Consider the following 22,890-nt stretch of genomic DNA (forward strand, 5'->3'; position numbering starts at 1 on the left):
CTGTGAATTCCTGATGCCCCAGATACGTTCCTGCCGCAGCCACAATGATGGCCAATTTCTTTGACTTCCTTGCTACTTGATCCGTGTAGTTTCACATTTGCAAATGAACGGCACAAAACCCACTTTCTTTACATACAGCATGTCTGGTTCTCTTACATGCGTAGGGAGGCATTCATTATCAAAAACAACAGTACCGACAAACTTTCTTCCATTCCTCCATTCACTATGCGGGTCAGGCAATGGGCCCTAACCACACCTGGGATTCTCATTGCAAGGATTTCCTCCTTTATTTCCACCAACACCACAGAGATGACTCCTTTAACAGGTGCCCTACTCAAGAGTTCGAAGCATGACACTTCAGATGGTCCTTGGCCGACATACACTTATCATCCCCTTCAGTTTTCTTCTTTTTCTTTCCCTTCTTTGATACTACCGTTCTCCATTCCTCTCCTCTAACTCCACTCCACTCGCTTCTCGTCTCACTCTCGACATCCACTTCCGCCATGATCCTCCGTGACCGAGCAAAATGGATCAAAGCACTACATTGCCAAATATCCAAGATTAAGTTTTTTCAACAACATACCCTTCTTCAAAAAATGTAATCGAATGAACCCCCTTGTAGTAAATCATGTTAAATCCAATATATGGCTACTGTTATGTGTTTTAAAATAGCCTTACCGCTTTCTCTCAAATGGATAAAGAGTGTTCATTCGAATCTAGATAAACTGGAGGCTTACTGAATACTTTTAGATAATGTGTAGCTATCTATAAATGGTTTATATCATTGATGTTCAGTGTCCATTGCTACATCAAAATTGAGTAACGACTGTCCCCGTAGTGACCAGGAATGTTCCGGATTTTTGTGTGTGCAAAAGTTGTGATTTGACAGGCTTTGTTGTGCAATTAAAATCAATCGTTCATATTCAATCATAAAAAGGGGCAATATTCATTGGAAATAATTATTTTACTAAAACAAAAAGAATGCATTAGCATTTAAATAATACTGTTTAGTCTTTCCCAAACAGGTTCTACATTTCATTGGCTGCATTTAGACAGGCAGCCCATTTGGAATATTCTTTTCACTAGTTGGTGTCACGCCTGCTCCCCCCCCCCCCCCCTCCCCCCCTACCCCTCCCAGGCGCTCGAGGGCGCCAGACTACCCTTCTTTACACGCACCTGTCACCATTATTACGCTCAGCAGCGCTCATTGGACTCACCTGGACTCCTTCACATTGTTGATTACCCCCTGTATATCTGTCTGTTCCTCGGTGGTGTTCCCTGTGTCCGCATTAATTGTTGTTGTGTTCCTGTTCCGTTTCGTGTCCGTCAGCTATTAAAACTTCACTCCCTGTACCTGCTTCTCATCTCTTGCGTTGATCCTTACAGTTGGTCTTTTGACAAATCAGATCAGTTCGGAAAAAAATCTAATGTGAAAAGATCTGATGTGATTGGTCAAAAGATCAATTAGTGGAAAAAGTATCAGAATTTGGCTGCTGTGTGAACGCCATCGTCGGAAGTAGAGTCACTGCCTGCATCGGCAAAATGGCAGCGACTTGTAGTTGGTAGTGAAGTTATGTTTAATACCAGAGCTCCGGGCATGCGGTGAAATAGCTAAGAAGTTTACTTCAAAGCAGTGTGCCGAAGCAGTGTGCTTGTATCACTTTAACAGAAGAACGTGATCAATGACGTCCGAAGCTTTGTTTCTTCTAACAACCACCTGATTGGTTTTGTATTGGTTTCAGTAGAAGATAAAAAAGGCTACTCTGTGCACTCGCTACAGCGTGTGGGACGTCATCTATAATAATTTGGCTGCTCTAAATGATTTTAACCAGCAGGTGCCACTAGTCTACACCGTGTTGATCAAAGCCTCGTAATGAACCTATTTTCGACACAATTGGCTGGAAAGCTCAATGCTTCAGGAAGCTTAGTTTCCCCATCACTACTAGTTGGTCTGCACTGCAACGCTGCTCAAAGAACAAAGGAATGTTTGATGGGAAAAAGGGGCAGAGCACTGGAATTTATTCTAATTTTCACAATCTACATGGGAGGTGTGAATTGCAGGCTGTTACCACTTTCCAAGTGGTCAGGTAGAAGCCACACTAGCCTAGCCATTAGCCCAAACAAAGAAAAAATCGAATCAAATCAAAGTTAATTTGTCAGGTGCGCCGAATACAACAGGTGTAGTAGACCTTACAGTGAAATGCTTACTTACAGGCTCTAAACAATAGTGCAAAAAGGGTATTAGGTGAACAATATGTAAGTAAATAAATAAAAACAACAGTAAAAAGACAGTGAAAAATAACAGTAGCGAGGCTATATACAGTAGCGAGGCTATAACAGTAGCGAGGCTATATACAGGCACCGGTTAGTCGGGCTGATTGAGGTAGTATGTACATGTAGATATGGTTAAAGTGACTATTCATATATGATGAACAGAGAGTTAAAAGTTTCAACTTTCAAAGTTGATACATGTGCATCCAGGTATACTTTTGTGGCTGAGTCAACTTACTTTGATAACATCATTTCACATGATTTAATACATGTTTTTAAAGCCCCCATACAGTCTTTGTTCACTGTATGTCTAATAAATCACTGTGTGTTTATTTAAGGAAAATAACATCTAAAATATATTTTTTATCATTTATTTCGCTGAGCCTCCTTTGGCCCTTGAAATGCTCAGTCTGATCTTGTGGGCTTTAGGAAACAAATGTAAAGATATTTACATACACAGCCCTGATTGGCTGAAAGGATGATCTAGAGCCCACCCCCTTAACCAGAGGAACAGTCATTAGTCTATTATAATCAGATCACATTGTGACATCATGAGGTGGGCCAAAAGTTCCATCCCATCTGAACAGGCTGAAAATCCAGGCATTTTTTTCATAATTTTCACAATTTCAGAGCGTTATTTCTACCTCACTAGCTAGGTTTCCATCCAATTGGTGACAGATTTTCATGCAAATACTCTAAAATCCACATGAAACCAATATGTGCATTTTCCCACCAGATAAAAGGGATAAAAGGCTGTGTGTATGATGATGTAGTGCACATAGAAATACATTTTGCGGTTCAATTCCCATGTACCGAATATAGAAAATACAAGTTACAAGTCAAATGTGTTTCCATCACATTTTTTACTTTACTGATATTTTTCTCACAAAATACTTTTCCATTACAGTATATAGCAAGTGTGTCCACTCTGGTATTGGCACGTGCTCTCTAGCCGACAGCTCACAGATACAGTGCTAGTATAGCCTACATGATGAGATTATTATGGACAAAAGAGTGAGATTATTTTATTTGTCAAACATTGATGATCATTTCACCAGAATAATACCCTCGATATTTATGGGAAAGGAGCATCAAGCTCACCACCTTGCACTTTCACCACCCTGTGAAGTTCATCATCAATTATTTAATCTGTATCCTAATAAACTGCATGCTTTCCTGACGAGTTGTAGTGGGAGGACAACACATGTCACCGTGTGAATCCAATTTGACTTTGATATGAAGGTTATTCTATCAATATTTGTGCATAAAAGCGTTTCCACCAAAATGTCTCACATAATTCATTTTACAGACACAAAAAGATCCCACCTTGTCTAGCGTATTTTGTTTTGTCGACATTTGGAAAGTTTCCTTCATAAAAATTTCTGTCCAACATGTACTTTACTCACATTAAATGGTTGGATGGAAACCTGGTTATAGTGTGGAAATATCATTAAAAAAACTGGAAAATCACGTTTTTAACTGCACTGTGCTCCTTGTGTGCTTTGTAAACTTTAACACATGAAACAGAAAATGTAATAATTTTGAGACAATATGAAATAAGTTGACTGCTATGTTAAACAACTGTAGTAATGGTTGCTTTGGTTGTCAACAGCCTTGTGGCTATTGTAGTCTTTTTACTGTAGACAAACAAGAATCTCTAGGTGAGGCAGGCAGCATGCAAGGGAGGGCTACCTGCTCAGGCGCCTAGACAGTCTGGAACTCACCCATGGGTCATATTCCCCTGCTCAGACGTCAGCTAACCACATCGTATGTTATAGCAATCTGGTGCCCGACGGCACAGTCGACGACGTGGCACGCAACCATTGGTTGACGCATGCAACTTCTGAGCAGGGGAATACAACCATGGTCTCCTGAATCTGAAACATGGCACAAAAAAGTACCAAACATTTGAACTAGAACTAAACACTGTACATACAAAACAATTCCATCATATTCTTAGCAGTTTAAACACTGTATGACACACCCTAGAAAACTGAACCGAGCACGCTCCCATTCTCATCGACGGGGCTGTAGTGGAGCAGGTTGAGAGCTTCAAGTTCCATGGTGTCCACATCAACAACAAACTAACATGGTCCAAGCACACCAAGACAGTCGTGAAGAGGGCACAATGAAAACTATTCCCCCTCAGGAGACTGAAAATATTTGGCATGGGTCCTCAGATCCTCAGATCCTCAAAAGGTTCAACAGCTGCATCATCGAGAGCATCCTGGCTTGTTGCATCACTGCCTGGTATGGCAACTGCTCGGCCTCCGACCACAAGGCACTACAGAGGGTAGTGCGTACAGCCCAGTACATCACTGGGGCTAAGCTTCCTGCCATCCAGGACCTCTATACCAGGCAGTGTCAGAGGAAGGCCCGAAAAATTGTCAAAGACTCCAGCTACCCTAGTCAAAGACTGTTCTCTATGCTACTGCAGGGCAAGCGGTACCGGAGCGCCAAGTCTAGGTCCAAGAGGCTCCTAAATAGCTTCTACCTCCAAGCCATAAGACTCCTGGACAGATAATCAAATGGCTACCCAGACTATTTGCATTGGAATGCTGCTGCTACTCTCTATTATTATCTATGCATAGTCACTTTAATAACTCTACCTACATGTACATATTATCTCAATTACCTCGACACCGGTGCCCCTGCACATTGACATTGACTCTGTACCGGTACCCCCTGTATATTGTTATTTACTGCTGCTCTTTAATTATTTGTTATTCTTATTCTTAATTTTTATAGGTATTTTCTTAAAACCGAATGGTTTGTTAAGGGCTTGTAAGTAAGCATTTCACTGTAATATGTGTTGTATTCGGCGCATGTAACAAATACAATTTGATTTGAACACAATAGCCTGATAGAAAGGGTAAGCAGCTTAAAAACAGCTCTTAGGGCTGAAACACTTGCTGAATTCCAAATGGACCCCTACTTCCTACTACCTATGCACTTCTGAATGTTTGCAAGGATTGGACAGATGCAATTAACATTTCACCTAGCCGATCAGAGGGCAAGATGCATCCATTACCTTTACCCGTCCAATGCTTAAAGATCTACATTAAGTCCTGAGGGGGTTTGTGTCTATATGTACAGTATGTGGTAGGAGCTAGGGGTCGACTTGGAACTGAGTCACTGACCCGAGGACTCGTACCTCCCTCACTGATGCCTCAGGCAGTTTCACTGCTGGCCGAGGGGGGAGAGGGGTTGTCAGTCTCTGGGAGGGGGTCTGTGGGTTTCCGGCCTTCTGGGTCTCTGGTGCAGGGGCTGCCCATCATCTCCACACTGTTACAGTATACAGGGGAGCTGATCTCTGACGATCTGTCTCCTCCTGCATTCTCAGGGGTGGCCTGTAGGGCGGCGGCAGCGGAGAATGGGAGGCTCATCGTGTAGAACATGCTGCCTAGCCGGCTCGATACCTGGTGAGTTGGACAGAAAAAGAGCGATACCATGAGATATTATAATAAGAAATGTGCTGGTTTCATTATTAATCATTTCCAAAAAAATGGTTCTGTGCTAGGTTATGGTAAATATAATCCATTGGAAATGAAATACACAGCACTCCAGAAGATTCTGGTCAGTTGTCCGAATTTGTGAGGCTAACTGTTTTTGATGGTTTGTATACCCGTGATCGTATCTTGAGTGCCGGGCCCAGCTTCAGTCCCATCGTGTCCAGTAGATGGTCTTCTGTCAGGAATGGCAATGTCTCTCCATCTATCACGTGGTCCTTGAACGTCTGTAGGGAATAATCAGGTATGATGAGGAGTAGTATAGTAATGTCTATCCATTGAACAATTTCCTTAAAGACAGATGCAGCAGTGTGACAGCAATGCAACTTCCTGCTGACATAAATGATCAACAGAATTAAAACCTGCCAAGATGGCCTCCATTTGCTCTCTTCCACTGTTCGAATGCCTCAAGGTAGGGTGCAAATTGGAAAGAGTCAATAGTGGCAGTCCTGGCCGATTTGAATTCTGTTGCTGATTTACATGGAGTGTACAAAACATTAGGAACCCCTTAATATTGAGTTGCCCTCAGAACAGCCTCTATTTGTCGGTGTGTGGACTACAAGGTGTTGAAAGCGCTCCACAGGGATGCTGGCCCATGCTGACTCCAATGCTTACCACAGTTGTGTCAAGTTGGCTGGATGTCCTTTGGGTGGTGGACCATTCTTCGTACACACGGGAAACTGTAGATCGTGAAAAACCCAGCAGCATTGCAGGCACCTACTACCATACCCATTCAAAGGCACTTAAATATTTTTTTTTGCCCATTCACCCTCTGAATGGCACACATACACAATTCATGTCTCAGTTGTCTCTTCAAGGCAAAAAAAATCCTTCTTTAACTTGATCTTGATCACTTCATCGACACTGAATTAAGTGGATTTAACAGATTGCATCAATAAGGGATCAAAGCCTTCACCTGGATTCAACTAGTCAGTCTATGTCATGGAAAGATCATAATGTTTTGTACACTCAGTGTATATTTCTAAGCACCAAATCACTTGATCATTATTAGGAAATGACACCAACCTGAGCATATTCAGAGCAGCTGGGCATGTTTTTAATGAAGATGTACACGTCATCCACTGTCCACTTCCTGAGGTCTTTAACAGAGGACATGTCTTGTCCGTTAAGAAAGAGATTGGGTGGCCCTGATCAAAGCAAAAGACAAAATGTGTTAGCACACATGCGGCTCACATCTGTCACATCTGTCCTTGTTCAAATACATTATAGAAATCAAATCAAAGACAGCAGCATAACCCCTGAATAGTTTGATCAAAACAAGACTGTAGAAAGTAGACACTCACCAGGAGGGAACATGTAAGGCATGCCTGGGATAGGTCCACTGGCGGAGGGATACTGGAACGCAGAGCATTGAGTGGGCCTGTCTTTGTCGCTGGCGCCACTGTTGCGGTTGGTGACGTCAGGGCAGCCATCTTGACTGTTTATGCAGGCTTTGCGCAGGCCCTGCGCCGCCTCCTTGTAGCTCTTTCTGCCATTCGACGAGAGCTCTGTGTCCATTTTGGCTTGATGTTGTTTGCCGACTGCCTCCCCTCCCATATCCATTTTCCCCTCCGCCTCTTTCTCATCTCCAGAGGCACCCCCGGGACTCTGCTCCACGCTCTTGCCCTCCGATTGGCCCTTGGGGCCAGACGCATGGCTCTCTGCGCTCTTGTGATTAGTTGCCCTGCGACCAGCCCTGCGGCCCCTCTCCCTCTGCAGCGTGCTGATTGGTGGATAGGGGCTGGAGGACATCAGGAGGTTGTTGGCCTGCATTTCCTCCAGGGTGGTACGGTGGACGAAGAAGTCGTGGCCATCTGGGAGGCGCTGGCGCCCCCGGAGAGCCATGGCGTTGGACTGGTACATCATGGGCGCATCCATACCCACCAGACCCCTCTGATGGGCATTCTCCATCTCCTTCTGGTGGAGGATGGCATTCATCTCCATCCTGAAAAACAACCAACACACACCAATCAGACACAATGCACGCCATCAAGACATAACAAAATAAACCAGCTAGATATAACAATACACCAATACGACATAACAATAAACGTTTCTAGGTCACATGGGCTCTAAATATATTCAAATCATATCTGCCAACTGTTCTGTAACATAGTGCATAGAACAGACTCTTGGTATCAGGTTGAAGGGGGCCATAAAAGGAAGGCTGGGATATCTAAAGCCCTATTGTCCATGATGTGTACTTTGACAAGCCCTGTGACAAGCAGTTGCAGGTCAATGTCAGACAATACCTGGCGACATTCTGCTTGTGGATGAGCTCCTGTCGCCGGGCAACTGTCTCCATGGGCTCTGAGGGCATGAAACTGTAACCAACTCCAGGGAAGCCCCTGCCAGAAATTCCAGGGTGTGGGGGCATGGGCGGACCCAGGTGACCCCCCATGTGCATCTGCCTGGCCTCGGAAGATCCCATCTCCGAGGGTGGAACCAGCTCTCTTTCCATGAAGCGAGGCTCAAACTGGGTGGGCACCCCCTGTAACCTCTGCTGTCCTTGGGCCAGGATCTGAGGAGCCATGGCTATCTGGTTCCTCATCATCATCTCTTGCCTCTGACATAGCTCTGAAACTCAACACAGTAAACACAATGTTAGATGTGTTACAAGTCTACAGAACTAGGGCCGTACTGACTACTAAGTTTCTACTGACTATGTGACTTGACCAGGAAAAGCTCTGGGCCCCAGTAATTACCTAGGTTAAGGAAAAGTTCCTGACTCCAAGATTGTAAAGCATAAAAATGTAGAGTGAATTTTCTAAGCAAGGCTAAGGATTTACAAGCTAATACCTAGGGCTTTAACTCAGCAGACTAACAAAGTCTTGAAGCATACAGATTCAAACCAGGTGGGTCAGCCTTACCTCCGGCAGACATGCCGTTGACCAGGCGGTACCAGTGTTTCTCGTCCAGAGCCCCCTGCTCCCCCATCGCTGACATGTTCCTCAGCTGCTCCCTTGGGGTCATGGCCCGACCTTTATGTGGAACCGAGATGAGGAGATTAGTGTATAGATTAGTATATAAAACCAGTGTTTCTCAATCTGTGGCCCGTGGACCGGCACCGGTCTCTGGGATGTTGCTGACTGGATCTCGGATTGGTTAGCTGACAGCAATTTAGTCTGTTTTCAAGTACTAGTTTTAAATCGGTCTGAAGCACCCTAGCTTACGTATCCCTGGTACAGGAAAGATCACATTTGCCCGGGAACAAAAACAGTTGAGTAGTGGTGAGCAGATTATTGTTTGCTCGTAGAGGGCAACCCTCTTTAAATGGCTTGTAATTTTCCTCTTTCACCACTAGGAGTCACCCATGACTTATGAATTCAAAGGCCCTCTATGACAATGATGATGCTACACAGTTAATACTGTATGCACGAACGTAGCCTCTTCGAGAACCTGGCTTCCCCAATCGGAAAGCCCGGTGAAGTCAAATGCCTTGCTTGGGCAGTGCTCAAAATGTGCCCATTAGTGCCGTAGAAGCAAGAGTGCGAGAGGATGGACAGGAAATCGCAGATTAAAACCCCATGAAAATATGTTAATGTATGCCATGTTTGTGCTGACTTTCAATTTCAATAAATCGCAGACTGTCGGCCACACTTGATACACTAAACGTATACCATAGCACTTAGGTAGACACGCCATAACGTTGTTCTCTGTTCAAGCAGAGGAGTGGTAACGCATTCATCGACGCGGAAAACAGTGACGAACATAACACGCAGCACTCCCTTCTACGGGCATGTGGAGGGGAGGGTTCTTAAAAATGTAAACAGCCAATTAAAACGGAGCCACTGGAATCCAGCAGATGTTTCGGCTAATACAATATTCTCCAGACCTCCAAAGGAGGAGTGACAACAACGAGATTTGGAGGTATGGTTACGCGAGACTAGCGCTAATGTAACTGTGTTAGCACTGTGTTAGCCTAATGAGCAAAGCTATAGCCAACGAGGGATGCAGCATTAGTCCACAGGTCTCAGAAAGATTAGGCTACTCATCAGTAATCACATGAGCGTTTGCCTGTTCGACAAACCCCTCCACTACACCATAACTATACTTATTAATAGGTTGAGCACGTAAAGATAACTAGCCATTGCTAAGCATGTGCTCATCAATAGTATTTAAGGGAGAGAGACACAGATGACTTTGAAGTGTTCCTATAGAGATTTAAAAACCTGTTGGCTGAATTTGTCAAAAGTGACATTTAAGCTGGCGGAGGGACCAAATCTATATCGAGGGAATACTGTCTAGACTCAACATTCACCTCAGAACAGGAGAAGTCCACAAATGGAAAATACTGTCTCCAGTACCTCTGCCTCACTTCTACAGTCATTGTAAACAAACAGACCATGTCATCATATTACACGCACACAGTGCGTATCATTGGCCGTCGCTGCAGATTGTCGTTACACCCGATTGACTTATCTGATCTGATTAGCCTCTTATGAATAAATCCCATTCATAAATATTAGACAGAACAGGCAGTGCTTTAATCCAGGGATAATAATCCTGGGCCAGTATGGGCTGTAGATTTACACAACATTAGAGATATAGATTACAACACTAACTACATGGAAAATGAAGGGAAATAGCAGAGGGCACTTAGAAATAAATGTGCTCATGGGGGAACTGAAATTAATAGGTGTCTCTCTTACTTTGTATGTGAGTGTGTGTGTGTGTGTGTGCATGTCTCTATGTCTAGATACATATATAGGATACCCTCCAACCATACACCCTGAGTTTATTTCTCCCTCTCCCCCCTCTCATCTGCGGCCATACGATCCAGCCCAACCCTAACCGTTAGCAGCCCGTAGCCCCAGTCAGTCGTGTACCGTATCACCCCACAGTCCCCTAAAGTTACCTCAGACACATCTAATCTGGGCTCCAGTAATCCTCCTGTTAGTCCCACACAGTCTGCCAGGCCCAGAGAACATCTGCTGACCCCGCGTGTCTTCCACCCTGGTCTGGGTGGCATTGGCAGGGCCAGCAGGATCCAACACCTTATCCTCCCCCACTATCCGATTAGCCTAAATCCTGGCCATACAGCACTTTAAAGGGATGTGTTGAGGTAATCCAGGCGTTTAGGAGTTTTACCCTCAGAAAACCTTGTCTGTAAGCACACCGGACAAAACACCCTGAGTGATAAGCCTATTAGCCTCCATCAGCCCCTTGAGATGTCCTGAAAACACCTTGGGGGATAAATCTGGGAGGGAAAACAGTTTATGGGGGAAATATCTGGCACACGCATGCACCCTGGTCCCTGCCATCAATGGCACTCTACACACAGCATTTTATCTTTCTCCTACTATAGTAAGCAATTGTACACAGGGACGGATAGAGGTAAGAAGAGAGAACATTTAAAAAGATGAGATAAACCATACTGGATTACTGTAAAAGATGTGGTTCAAGGTTTTGATGTCTTTATTATGTGTGTTAGGAGTTTGTGTGTCAAATGTCTCTACACAACCAAATGTGAGTGTGAGAAAATCTGTTGCTTCATAGTGTCATTTTGCCTGTGTGAAATGTCAATGTGTGTATGTCTCTGCGTGTATAAATGAATGAACACTCACCCAGTTAGTGACCAAACCAGCGCTTCAAAGCAACAAACAGACTAATGTACATTCAAGCCTGTCACTACTATCATTACTGCACTACCAGTCAGAAGAAGAACGGAATTCTAGTCTTTGTGGTACAGCGTTCAACTGGAAAAACGACTTGTACTCGGTAATTCATCTTATACAGGAAGAGTAGAGCTTGCATGAACTTGAACCAGAAGTTTGGGGTAAGTCCGAAAGGCCTGGCCCCTATTGCAGCACAGACAGTAAGAATTGCCTAATATCAAAGCAACTGCTACTGTATAACCTTTTGATTCAGTAAAATGCCTGTTTCATTGTGGTTCCAATGGCTCAGTGTGTTAGAGCTTGTTGCCGGTGGCAACACCAGGGTTGTGGGGTTTGATTCCTGCACAGTAGTAGATGACCTTTAGCTTGAGTTCTAAAGGGGTAACTTTAGACTAATGATACAATTAGTCAATCATCATTTACTAACTACCAAACATGGGTGGAAGTAATGAATTATAAATATTCTCATTAATGTAATTGAGTAGCTTTTCCGAGAACTTTTTCAGAGTATTTTTCAAAGTCAGTCATTTTACTTAAGTATATTTTTAATGAAGTATTGTACTTCGCAACCTTTTTAAAACCATCCACTACAGAGTTCAATTTTGTAAGCTATCCATAATTGTAGTCTATGGAAAGTTCTGTGGGCGGCATCACTCGCAAACAGGCCAATCAAATCAAGCTGTCCCCCCCAAAAATGTACTTTGTGGGAGAGATGTGTCGGGAAAGGTTTTTTATCAAAGCGGTGTGTCTGAAAAACAATTGAGACGGAGGGGACTGAAGAGTCAGGAGACAGTCGAGACACAGACCCAGGACTTTTCTCAATTAGAAACTCCTGCATCCTCTCTCCTTCGTCCTCTCTGGCCTCCTTTTGAAAAAGGTCAAAGGTAATCGAGGAGAGGTGGCGATGAGAGGGAAAGTTGCTAAAAATACGCTTGTATGAAATTAGACTCTCCTTCTCCAATCGCGTGTTATCAGGCAAATTACATTTACAGGGTGGAATCTCAAAATAAATGTATAAAGTGATTTAAAAAAATGCTAGTTGTGCAAGAAATGTTATAGATAAAAAAAGATAAGTAGCATTTCATTGTTCAATGTTGGCATGTTTTTCTCTTTCCTGAAAACAATAGCTGATTCAAAGCGTGCGTGGCACATTTCAAAACTCTTCTGCGAAGAACTCAGGTAGGATACACTTGTACTTTCTCGCCAAAAGGAGGCTATTGAGGAGGACCGTCTTCCATTTGCCTTCTTCTTCTTCTTCTTCTTCTTCTTCTTCTTCTTCTTCTTCTTCTTCTTCTTCTTCTTCTTCTTCTTCAGGGTTTAAAGGCATTTTCCATTCAATATGTTGCATCACTGTCCCCAACTGGACTATAGTATAAATCCATTATACCTTGTGATACAAAATGGGATAAAAAAACGCTCTTCCAACTAACCCTACACTCAATAAAAACCCACTACTTTTACCATATCTGCTCCTGCACCATGCCAATGGCCTGGGACGACGGGACACAACCACTCAACACAACCTGTAACTCTTCTGAAGTCAAATCTCGTACATCCAAGTACATCTCTGCAGCTGCCACCACAGCATCTATATTCTGTGGAGCACCGTTGATAGCCATTGCTATGAATACTAAGAGGCCAACCTCTGTGGTGGTACAGATCTACTATTCACAGGGATCCTCTCAGGATCCCTCACCCTTGACCCATCCTCCTCTTCTTTCTTCACTGCCTCAGCATATGACACCTTCTGCACTACTCTGATTCTGGCGACAACAACACCTGCCTCTCTTACACCGGACACATCCGATCCTCAGAAGCATGGGCACACCTACAGTACTTTTCCACCCGACCTGATACCACATATGAATCAGCCAAAATATCTGGATCCACTATCTCTAAGAATCTCACTCTCACTTGACCAAACTCATCTTTATCATGTCCATCGATGCAAGGCTCGGGCTCGAAGCTCCTCACCACAACTTCCACTTCACTTAAATCTCCCTCATTCACTTCCATTTCACCTCCAAAGCTCGGTCTGGCGGACATCTCACTCTTTTTGTACTTGACCCCAGTCTGCTTTGACACACCATATTCTTTTTAATCTTCATCAAATTCAGATTCAACCTCTGCTTCCCTCATTCTCTTCTTCCTCTTTTTCCTCCTCCATTACTCCTCCGAAATCAACCTTTCCGTGTCCCTGTCCCAATATTACTATTCTCCCGTCCTTCACGGAGTCGTGGCTGCCAACGGGACATTCAAAACAGTAATATCTCATGCTTCATGGAGTCGTGGCTGAACGACGACACTATCAACATACAGCTGGCTGGTAATACGCTGCACCGGCAGGATAGAACAGCTGCGTCTGGTAAGACAAGGGGCGGCGGACTATGTATATTTGTAAATATCGAAGGAAGACTCAAGCTATTGCTCGCCTGAGGTAGAGTATCTCATGATAAGCTGTGGACCACACTATCTACCTAGAGAGTTTTCATCTGTAATTTTTGTAGCTGTTTACAGTACATACCACCACAGACAGAGGCTGGCACTAAGACCGCATTGAATGAGCTGTATTCCGACATAAGCAAACAAGAAAACGCTCACCCAGAGGTGGCGCTCCTAGTAGCCCGGGACTTTAATGCAGGGAAACTTAAATCCATTTTACCAAATTTCTACCAGCATGTTAAATGTGCAACCAGAGGGAAAAAAACTCTGGACCACCTTTACTCCACACACAGAGACACATACAACATTCTCCCTCGCCCTCCATTTGGCAAATTCGACCATAATTCTATCCTCCGGATGTGCCAGTGACTCGATCAATAAAAAAGTGGTCAGATGAAGCAGATGCTAAGCTACAGGACTGTTTTGCTAGCACAGACTGGAATATGTTCCGGGATTCCTCCGATGGCATAGAGGAGTACACTACATCAGTCATTGGCTTCATCAATAAGAGCATCGATGACATCATCCTCACAGTGACTGTACTTGACATACCCCAACCAGAAGCTTATAAGCTTATAAGAAATCCCGCTATGCCCTCCGACAAACCATCAAACAGGCAACGTGTCAATACAGGACACAGATCGGATCGCACTACACCGGCTCTGATGCTTGTCGGATGTGGCAGGGATTGCAAACCATTACAGACTACAAAGGGAAGCAGAGCCGAGAGCTGCCCAGTGACACGAGTCTACCAGACGAGCTAAACTACTTCTATGCTCGCTTCGAGGCAAATAACACTGAAACATGCATGAGAGCACCAGATGTTCCGGGAAGACTGTGTGATCACGCTCTCCGCAGCCAGGACGTGTACTCCGAGCATGCGCTGACCAACTGGCAAGTGTCTTCACTGACATTTTCAACCTCTCCCTGTCCGAGTGTGTAAGACCAACATGTTTCAAGCAGACCACCATAGTCCCTGTGCCCAAGAACACTAAGGTAACCTGCCTAAATGACTACCGACCCGTAGCACTCACGTCTGTAGCCATGAAGTGCTTTGAAAGGCTGGTCATGGATCACATCAACACCATTATCCCAGAAACTGTAGACCCACTCCAATTTGCATACCGCCCCAACAGATCCACAGATGATGCAATCTCTATTGCACTCCACACTGCCCTCTCCCACCTGGACAAAAGGAACACCTATGTGAGAATGCTATTCATTGGCTACAGCTCAGCGTTCAACACCATAATGCCCTCAAAGCTCATCACTAAGCTAAGGACCCTGGGACTAAACACCTCCCTCTGCAACTGGATCCTGGACTTCCTGACAGGCCATCATCATTCAATTTGCAGATGACACAACAGTGGTAGGCCTGATCACCAACAACGATGAGACAGCCTATAGGGAAGAGGTCAGAGACCTGGCCATGTGGTGCCAAGACAACAACCTCTCCCTCAACAAGATCAAGACAAAAGAGATGATTGTGAACTACGGGAAAAAGAGGACTGAGCACGCCCCCATTCTCATCGACGGGGCTGCAATGGAGCAGGTTGAGAGCTTCAAGTTCCTTGGTGGCCACATCACCAACAAACTAACATGGTCCAAGCACACCAAGACAGTCATGAAGAGGGCACAACAAAACCTATTCCCCTTCAGGAAAGTTTTGGCATTGGTCCTCAGATTCTGAAAAGGTTCTACAGCTACACCATAGAGAGCATCCTGACTGGTTGCATCACAGCCTGGTATGGCAAGTGCTCGGCCTCCGACCACAAGGCACTACAGAGGGTAGTGCGTACGGCCCAGTACATCACTGGGGCCAAGCTTCCTGCCATCCAGGACCTCTATACCAGGCAGTGACAGAGGAAGGCCCTACAAATTGTCAAAGACTCCAGCCACCCTAGTCATAGACTGTTCTCTCTGCTACCGCATGGCAAGCAGTACCGGAGCGCCAAGTCTGGGTCCAAGAGGCTTCTGAACAGCTTCTACCCCCAATCCATAAGACTCCTGTACATCTAATCAAATGGCTACCCATTTGGACTTTGTCCAATAGAAACTCTAGTTTGCAACTGTTGGAATAATGATTGCACCCTAGATCAGCTGGATGCAGGCAAGAGTGTGCAAGGCAGTATTGAATGTGTCACTGTCTGTCACCTTGGTGACACAAAATTCTCTCGACCTGTGCACCTACAGTACGTCGTAAACTTTCATTCATAGGCTAGGCTGTAGCAACCTCATTATTGGTACAGAGAACAATTTGCGTATCATGTAGTAGCCTAGACCTATCGATGTTACATTGAGCTGGGTGAATGTAATATGAATGACAGTCATCCAATATGCTGTAAATAGAAATAGAAAAGGCCATGTTCATGTAAAAGAAATGATCATCCTCCCTCATCTTAAATGACTGTGACCACCACTGAAAACAAGTATGAAAAGTCTGTGTTTGGGTGGGCTATTGTAATGTCAGTCATATGATGAACTAAGTTGCCACAAAGCAGAATTTTCAGAAATACACATTGTGTATTTGCCACTATACAGGTTAACATACTGTATAGACGAGACAGAGCAACAGAGGCAGTATTCATCTGATGAAGATGATTTCTTCTTATAACTGATGCCCAATAGGTCACAAGGTACAGGGGAGATGGATGGGTACCTTTCCTGTGTGTCAGACAAGATGGACATGCTTCCTTCTTTTCCACGCATAAAGAAGCTGTCGCTCAAACTGAACACAGGCCTGCCTGCCTCTGTAGCTTTTAAGAGTCTTTTTAGCTGTGCTTTACTGCTCTTCACTGCAAAGTAGGCCAGGATAGACTCGATTCACTTTGAACATCAGCTGAACCTGCTGAAACTGAACCGCAAGTTCAGAGAGAAGTGAAGGCAGTAGAACAGAAGTCCTTTGTTTTTGCTGAAGGAACACTACATAACCTAATGTATTCTGTACATGTAGCCTATAGTTTATCAATCTATTGCAACATCTATAGCGGTGTCTTAAACGTTTTCTCATTCATGTGTAACAATGTTCAGGTACCCTTAGGGAAATTAGCTAATTATCAAGGTCAGTGTTATATTTGAAAAGTAACTCAATTATTTTTTACTCTGAGCACTTTTTAAATTAGCTACTTTTGTTAACTTGAGTGTAGTAGTTTTACTTCTACTTGAGTAAAATGTCATTATAGTAACAGTACTTCTACTTGAGTAGGATATTTTTGTACTTTTTCTACCTCTGCTAACTAAGCACCTAGCTGATTCTATGGTATATTTGAAATCAGGCCACTTTACCCAGTAGCCAATCAGAGTAATGCCATTCAATTGGATGAACACGTCCCTTTTTATAACCTTAGAAAGCTTGAGGTTTCAAACAGTGAGATTTAGGAGTCTCCCCATCCAATCCGGCATATTTCCACACAACAAGTGGGATTTTGGCCTGTATGTGACAAGTGGAAGCCATACTGCATCTAAGCCTAGAACTCTGGGTGCCTGAACTTGCGGCTGCCCGGCTAATCTCATTACAAGAATGAGCTAAGGGAAAATTGCTGACGACTTACATGAAGCCTTGCATTTGGGGAGGTCATATCAGACAAGACAGAAGAATTGTCTGAAACGTTTTAATCCCTCTAAGTGACAAACAAGTGCAAGACATACTTTTGCTGAGACCGTAAATACCTTGTAATTATGTTTGAATGAACCTGAGCCATTTTGATATCAATTAGCTTTAGATTTTAATTAGATTTGGATTTAGTTAGATTTTAATTTAGATTTAACACGTGAGAGTATTGGGTAGGTTTGAGAAATAAAGTTTCACATTTCTTGAAAATGTTTGAAAGTGTCCGAGCTACAGACAGGTGCATAGTTCAAAGCGTCATTACCTAAATATTTTACAGAAATGAAATAAATGAACTAAACAGGCAAAAAGTTAAATGGATAGTTCAGCGAATTTGTCATTTTGATATTTATTTTCTTACTTTGAAAGCAGTCTACAGACAAGGAGTGACTGCAATCCACACTTTTTTTTGTTATCCACGCTAAGACTAGCCTTTGTCAACAAACAAAGCTAGCATTTTTGGACCCAAACCCCATGTACTTGGATAAATCGCTAAACTATCCCTTTAAGGATAACATTTTGGGGATACAAAGTTGATGTAGACATTTGACAATGTCTATTTTCTGAAATGCATACAATTTGAAATATGTAGAGTCAACGTAGAAAGAATCAATATACTGTGTGTATGTATATATATATATATATTTTTTTTTTATGGTATTTTCTGCTCTTTACATGATGAAATGCTATAAAATCTTATTTCAAAGTGTTTAGCTCTTGCAACACATTAGAATGGATGAATGAGAGAGTAGAATAGAGAGAAGCAGGATTGAAGAGTAACAGAGAGAAAAGGTGACACAGTGAGAGAGGTTCAATTGACTCACCTTCAAGTTCCTGCCAATGAGAAGAGCTTGTGACTGGCTTGTCCCAACGGAGTAGACAGAACGAGAAGCTAATCTGAATAGAATTTCAATAAAAAAACGTACAAAACCTTAAAGCTACACTCGGTCTTCAGGTCAGGAGTTCACAATTTCTGATGGTGACAGACTCCTTAGTGCCTTGGTATAGCAGCCTAGCTAGACATCTCTGATAAGTTAAGTGACAACTCAAACTGATCAGCCAATCAGCCACACCCTTGTCCTGTGTCACTAGCTAACGACTAACTAAAGGCTTTAACCAAAAAATAACTTTAAATACCGCTTCGCCTCATCTCCATTAGTCTGGCTTTATCTCCCGTGTTAAGTCCCCCCCCCTTTACTGAAATCGAGGTGATCTCCTCGTCCAACTACACACCGGCTGCACTAGGCGCTACACAGTAATTACTCCCAGGAGTTCTGCCTTAAGCGTTGGGCAGCTAAACCTCTTTTAACATTTACCTCACTAAGCCCTTGTTAGCACTTTAGGCCGCGGTTAAGACACCTAAATGCTTCAGCTTCCTTTTCCCCGATGGCGAGGCCTTATAAGTAGTCACTACCATTCGGTGGCCACTAATAGTACAGGGAAGGTTGCCCGTGTAGACTGTGTTATGTGGAAAGAACAACCATGGTTTTTTTGTTTGTTGGTGAGGTGTCTGGGTTTGGCACAACTGTTAAGACTCCCTGTAGTTCAATACGTTGATTCTGGCCAAACATGCAAGCTGGTCATTTGGTAGGAAACAAAATCCTGCTAAATGTGTGACCGGGATCATCCTCTCAGACTTCTTAATCTGACAGTTTGTGCTCACCACCCGCTTACAGCAGAGGCAGTTCCTCGAATGATGTTTTTTTTTTATGCTGGAGGGATAAAGTGGGATTAGTCTACAGCTAGGTGTGCTGTATTGCGGGCCGGGATGGGGGGGGTTTTGCTATCTAGTGGTGTTATTGCATCCCTCTCCCTCCCTCTCTCCCTCCCCAGTCTAGGAGTGAGCATGAGGCTCGGGCAGGGCTAAGTAGACTCAGGGTCATTACGCTGTTGCTATGCTTATGCACACACACTGACAGGCACACACACTGACAAAGCATGTAAATAAGTCATATTCCTCAAAGATATGCACAACAAAAATGCACACAAATGCTGACATTTACCACAAATATATCAGTGGTATTTGAACATTTGTCATATATTTGACAAACACAAAAAAACATTCACAGTATGTATTTTACTGTAAGAAAATTGGGTTTAAATCCCAAAATATAGTTTTGAACATCAGGTCTGTCTGTCTCAATGATGTGTATATCATCATTGTCTGTCTGTCTGTCTGTCTGGGGGGGGCAGGGTGCCAAACCAGACAGCCATATTGTGAGGGGAATGCTCACTTCATCCCACCAAAAAGAAGAGCAACTCACTGATAAAGGATTTAGGAAATAGGTAAACAGAGTATTAACACAGTTAGCTAAACTGCTAATTTAAGAATCCCCGGGTGTAAACCGGGATTTCTGTTTGGCTTGTTTGCACCCTGTATTATGGAGTCACTGTGAGGAAAAAGGGTTAAAAGCGGGTTTAACCTTTAAAAAAAGCAGGACAGGGCTGTCCAAAGGTAAACAAGAATCCATTTTAAAAAATTCTGTACATCATAATTTTTTCCAACAGAATACAAAAACCACACACAATCACTTATTTTGAAGCCTAATCCTTGAGTAACAGGCTTTAAATCCCTGTTGCATTGGGACACATGAGAGAATTTATCTAGTCATATTACTATACATAACATATGGCCTCTAATCTTACAATATAATAAAATAGAAAATAAATGACTGTAATAGAAAAAAAATGGACCAGAGAGAATGTTGATCTACTTGTGATAAATACATACACTACCGTTCAAACGTTTGGGGTCACTTAGAATTGTCCTTGTTTTTGAAAGAAAAGCACATTTTTTTGTCCATTAAAATAACATCAAATTGATCAGAAATACAGCGTAGACATCGTTAATGTTGTACATCACTATTGTAGCTGGAAACTGCAGATTCTTTAAATGGAATATCTACAGACGCATTATCAGCAACCATCGCTCCTGTGTTCCAATGGCACGTTGTGTTAGCTAATCCAAGTTTAGAATTTTTAAAGGCTAATTGATCATTATGGAACCCTTTTGCAATTATGTTAACACAGCCGAAAACTGTTGTTCTGATCAAAGAAGCAATAAAACTGGCCTTCTTTAGACTAGTTAAGTATCTGTAGCATCAGCATTTGTGAGTTCAATTACAGGCTCAAAATGGCCAGAAACAAAGAACTTTCTTCTGAAACTCGTCAGTCTATTCTTGTTCTGAGAAATTAAGGCTATTCCATGCGAGAAATTGCCAAGAAACTGAAGATCTCGTACAACGCTGTGTCCTACTCCCTTCACAGAACAGTGCAATCTGTCTCTAACCAGAATAGAAAGAGGAGTGGGAGGCCCCGGTGCACAACTGAGCAAGAGGACAAGTACATTAGAGTGTCTAGTTTGAGAAACAGATGCCTCACAAGTCCTCAAATGGCAGCTTCATTAAATAGTACCCGCAAAACACCAGTCTCAACGTCAACAATGAAGAGGCGACTCCGGGATGCTGGCTTTCTAGGCAGAGTTCCTCTGCCCAGTGTCTGTGTTCTTTTGCCCATCTTAATATTTTCTTTTTATTGGCCAGTCTGGGAAATGGCTTTTTCTTTGCAACTCTGCCTAGAAGGCCAGCATCCCGGAGTCGCCTCTTCACTGTTGACGTTGAGACTGGAGTTTTGCGGATACTACTTAATGAAGCTGCCAGTTGAGGACAAGCTCATTACTAAGCTAAGGACCCTGGGACTAAACACATCCCTCTGCAACTGGATCCAGGACTTCCTGATGGGCTGCCCCCAGGGGGTACAACACATCTGCAACGCTGATCCTCAAAACGAGGGCCCCTCAGGGGTGCGTTCTCAGTCCCCTCCTGTATTGTGGACTACAGGAAAAGGAGGACCGAGCACGACCCCATTCTCATCAACGGGGCTGTAGTGGGGCAGGTTGAGAGCTTCAAGTTCCTTAGTGTCCACATAACCAATGAACTATCATGGTCCAAATACATCAAGACAGTCGTAAAGAGGGCACGACAATGCCTACTATCCCTCAGGAGACTGAAAAGATTTGGCATGGGTCCTCAGATCCTCAAAACATTATACATCTGCACCATCGATAGCATCCTGACTGGTTGCATCAACGCTTGGTAAGGCAACTGCTCGGCCTCCAACCGCAAGGTATTACAGAGGGTCGTGCGTACGGCCCAGTACATCACTGGGGCCAAGCTTCCTGCCATCCAGGAGCTCTATACCAGGCAGTGTCAGAGGAAGGCCCTACAAATTGTCAAAGACTCCAGCCACCCTAGTCATAGACTGTTCTCTCTGCTACCGCACGGCAAGCGGTACCGGAGCGCCAAGTCTAGGACCAAAAGGCTTCTGAACAGCTTCTACCCCCAAGCCATAAGACTGCTTAACATCTAATCAAATGGCTACCTAGACTATTTGCATTGCCCCCCCTTCTTCGCTGATGCTACTTTCTGTTATTATCTATGCATAGTCCCTTTAATAACTCTACCTACAGGTACATATTACCTCAATTACCTCGACACCGGTGCCCCCGCATATTGATTCTGTACCAGTATTCCCTGTATATAGCCCCGCTACTGTTATTTTACTGCTGCTCTTTAATTATTTGTTATTTTTATCTCTTACTTTTTTTATAGGTATTTTCTTAAAACTGCATTGTTGGTTAAGGGCTTGTAAGTAAGCATTTCACTGTAAGTTCTACACCTGTTGTATTCGGTGCATGTGACAAACACAATTTGGTTTGATAATTTTTTTTATGTGTCGTCCATAGTGGAAATGACTAAGTGAACATTGGAGAAGTGTTTCAACATCAAGCAAAAAAAGACGACGTCTAGAGAAAATTATACATCCATAACACATACAGCAGTGGAGGCTGCTGAGTGGAGGACGGCTCATAGTAACGGGCGGAATGGAGTGGATGGAATGCTATCAAACATGTTTATGTGTTTGATACCATGCTATTCACTCCATTCCAGACACTTTTATGAGCCGTCCTCCCTCCAGCAACCTCCACTGACATACAGGTACTGTAAGGTCGACTAGGGCCGTGTTATATTGGTTTCTCTTGATCAATATCTTGTCAGAAATCTGAAAGATCTCAGGTAGGATCATTCAAAGATAATGAGACGTTACAAATCCTCAGATATCTTGTCAGTTTGAGCAGCAGCAAAAGATGCAATCATCTATTTGTGTACACCAGATCTCCTCGAAGAGCTTTTCAATTCCCTGTGTCTTCTATCTGTCTGTTTATAATGAATCCTCAGGGAAGGTTTTGCTTATCATGACATGGAGGTTGGGGGCTTAGGAAAATCATATTCTTCTGATGTGACCACCTTTACAAACCCGTCGGATCGTATTTATCATAACTCAACCCAATTGGTTACTACCTGCCTGGTACCAAACGGTGCCATGTGGACCTTGTCCGAATGATCCACAGGTTATTGTGTAATTACCATTTTATCATGTAATA

General features: G+C 43.4%; 1 protein-coding gene across 1 annotated transcript; it reads right to left on the minus strand.

The window, feature by feature from the left end:
* Window positions 1-5,441: 5,441 nt before the first annotated feature.
* Window positions 5,442-8,753, minus strand: LOC129814608 (sterile alpha motif domain-containing protein 7-like). The gene is made up of 6 exons (XM_055867780.1): window positions 8,651-8,753; window positions 8,033-8,357; window positions 7,085-7,725; window positions 6,807-6,928; window positions 5,897-6,007; window positions 5,442-5,690 (listed from the first exon to the last, which is right to left on the minus strand). The coding sequence occupies exons 1-6, from the start codon at window positions 8,751-8,753 to the stop codon at window positions 5,442-5,444; spliced, it is 1,551 nt and encodes a 516-aa protein (XP_055723755.1).
* Window positions 8,754-22,890: the final 14,137 nt, after the last annotated feature.

Source organism: Salvelinus fontinalis, chromosome 17 (genome assembly GCF_029448725.1).
Source record: "Salvelinus fontinalis isolate EN_2023a chromosome 17, ASM2944872v1, whole genome shotgun sequence".
In the NCBI taxonomy this organism is placed as follows: domain Eukaryota; kingdom Metazoa; phylum Chordata; class Actinopteri; order Salmoniformes; family Salmonidae; genus Salvelinus; species Salvelinus fontinalis.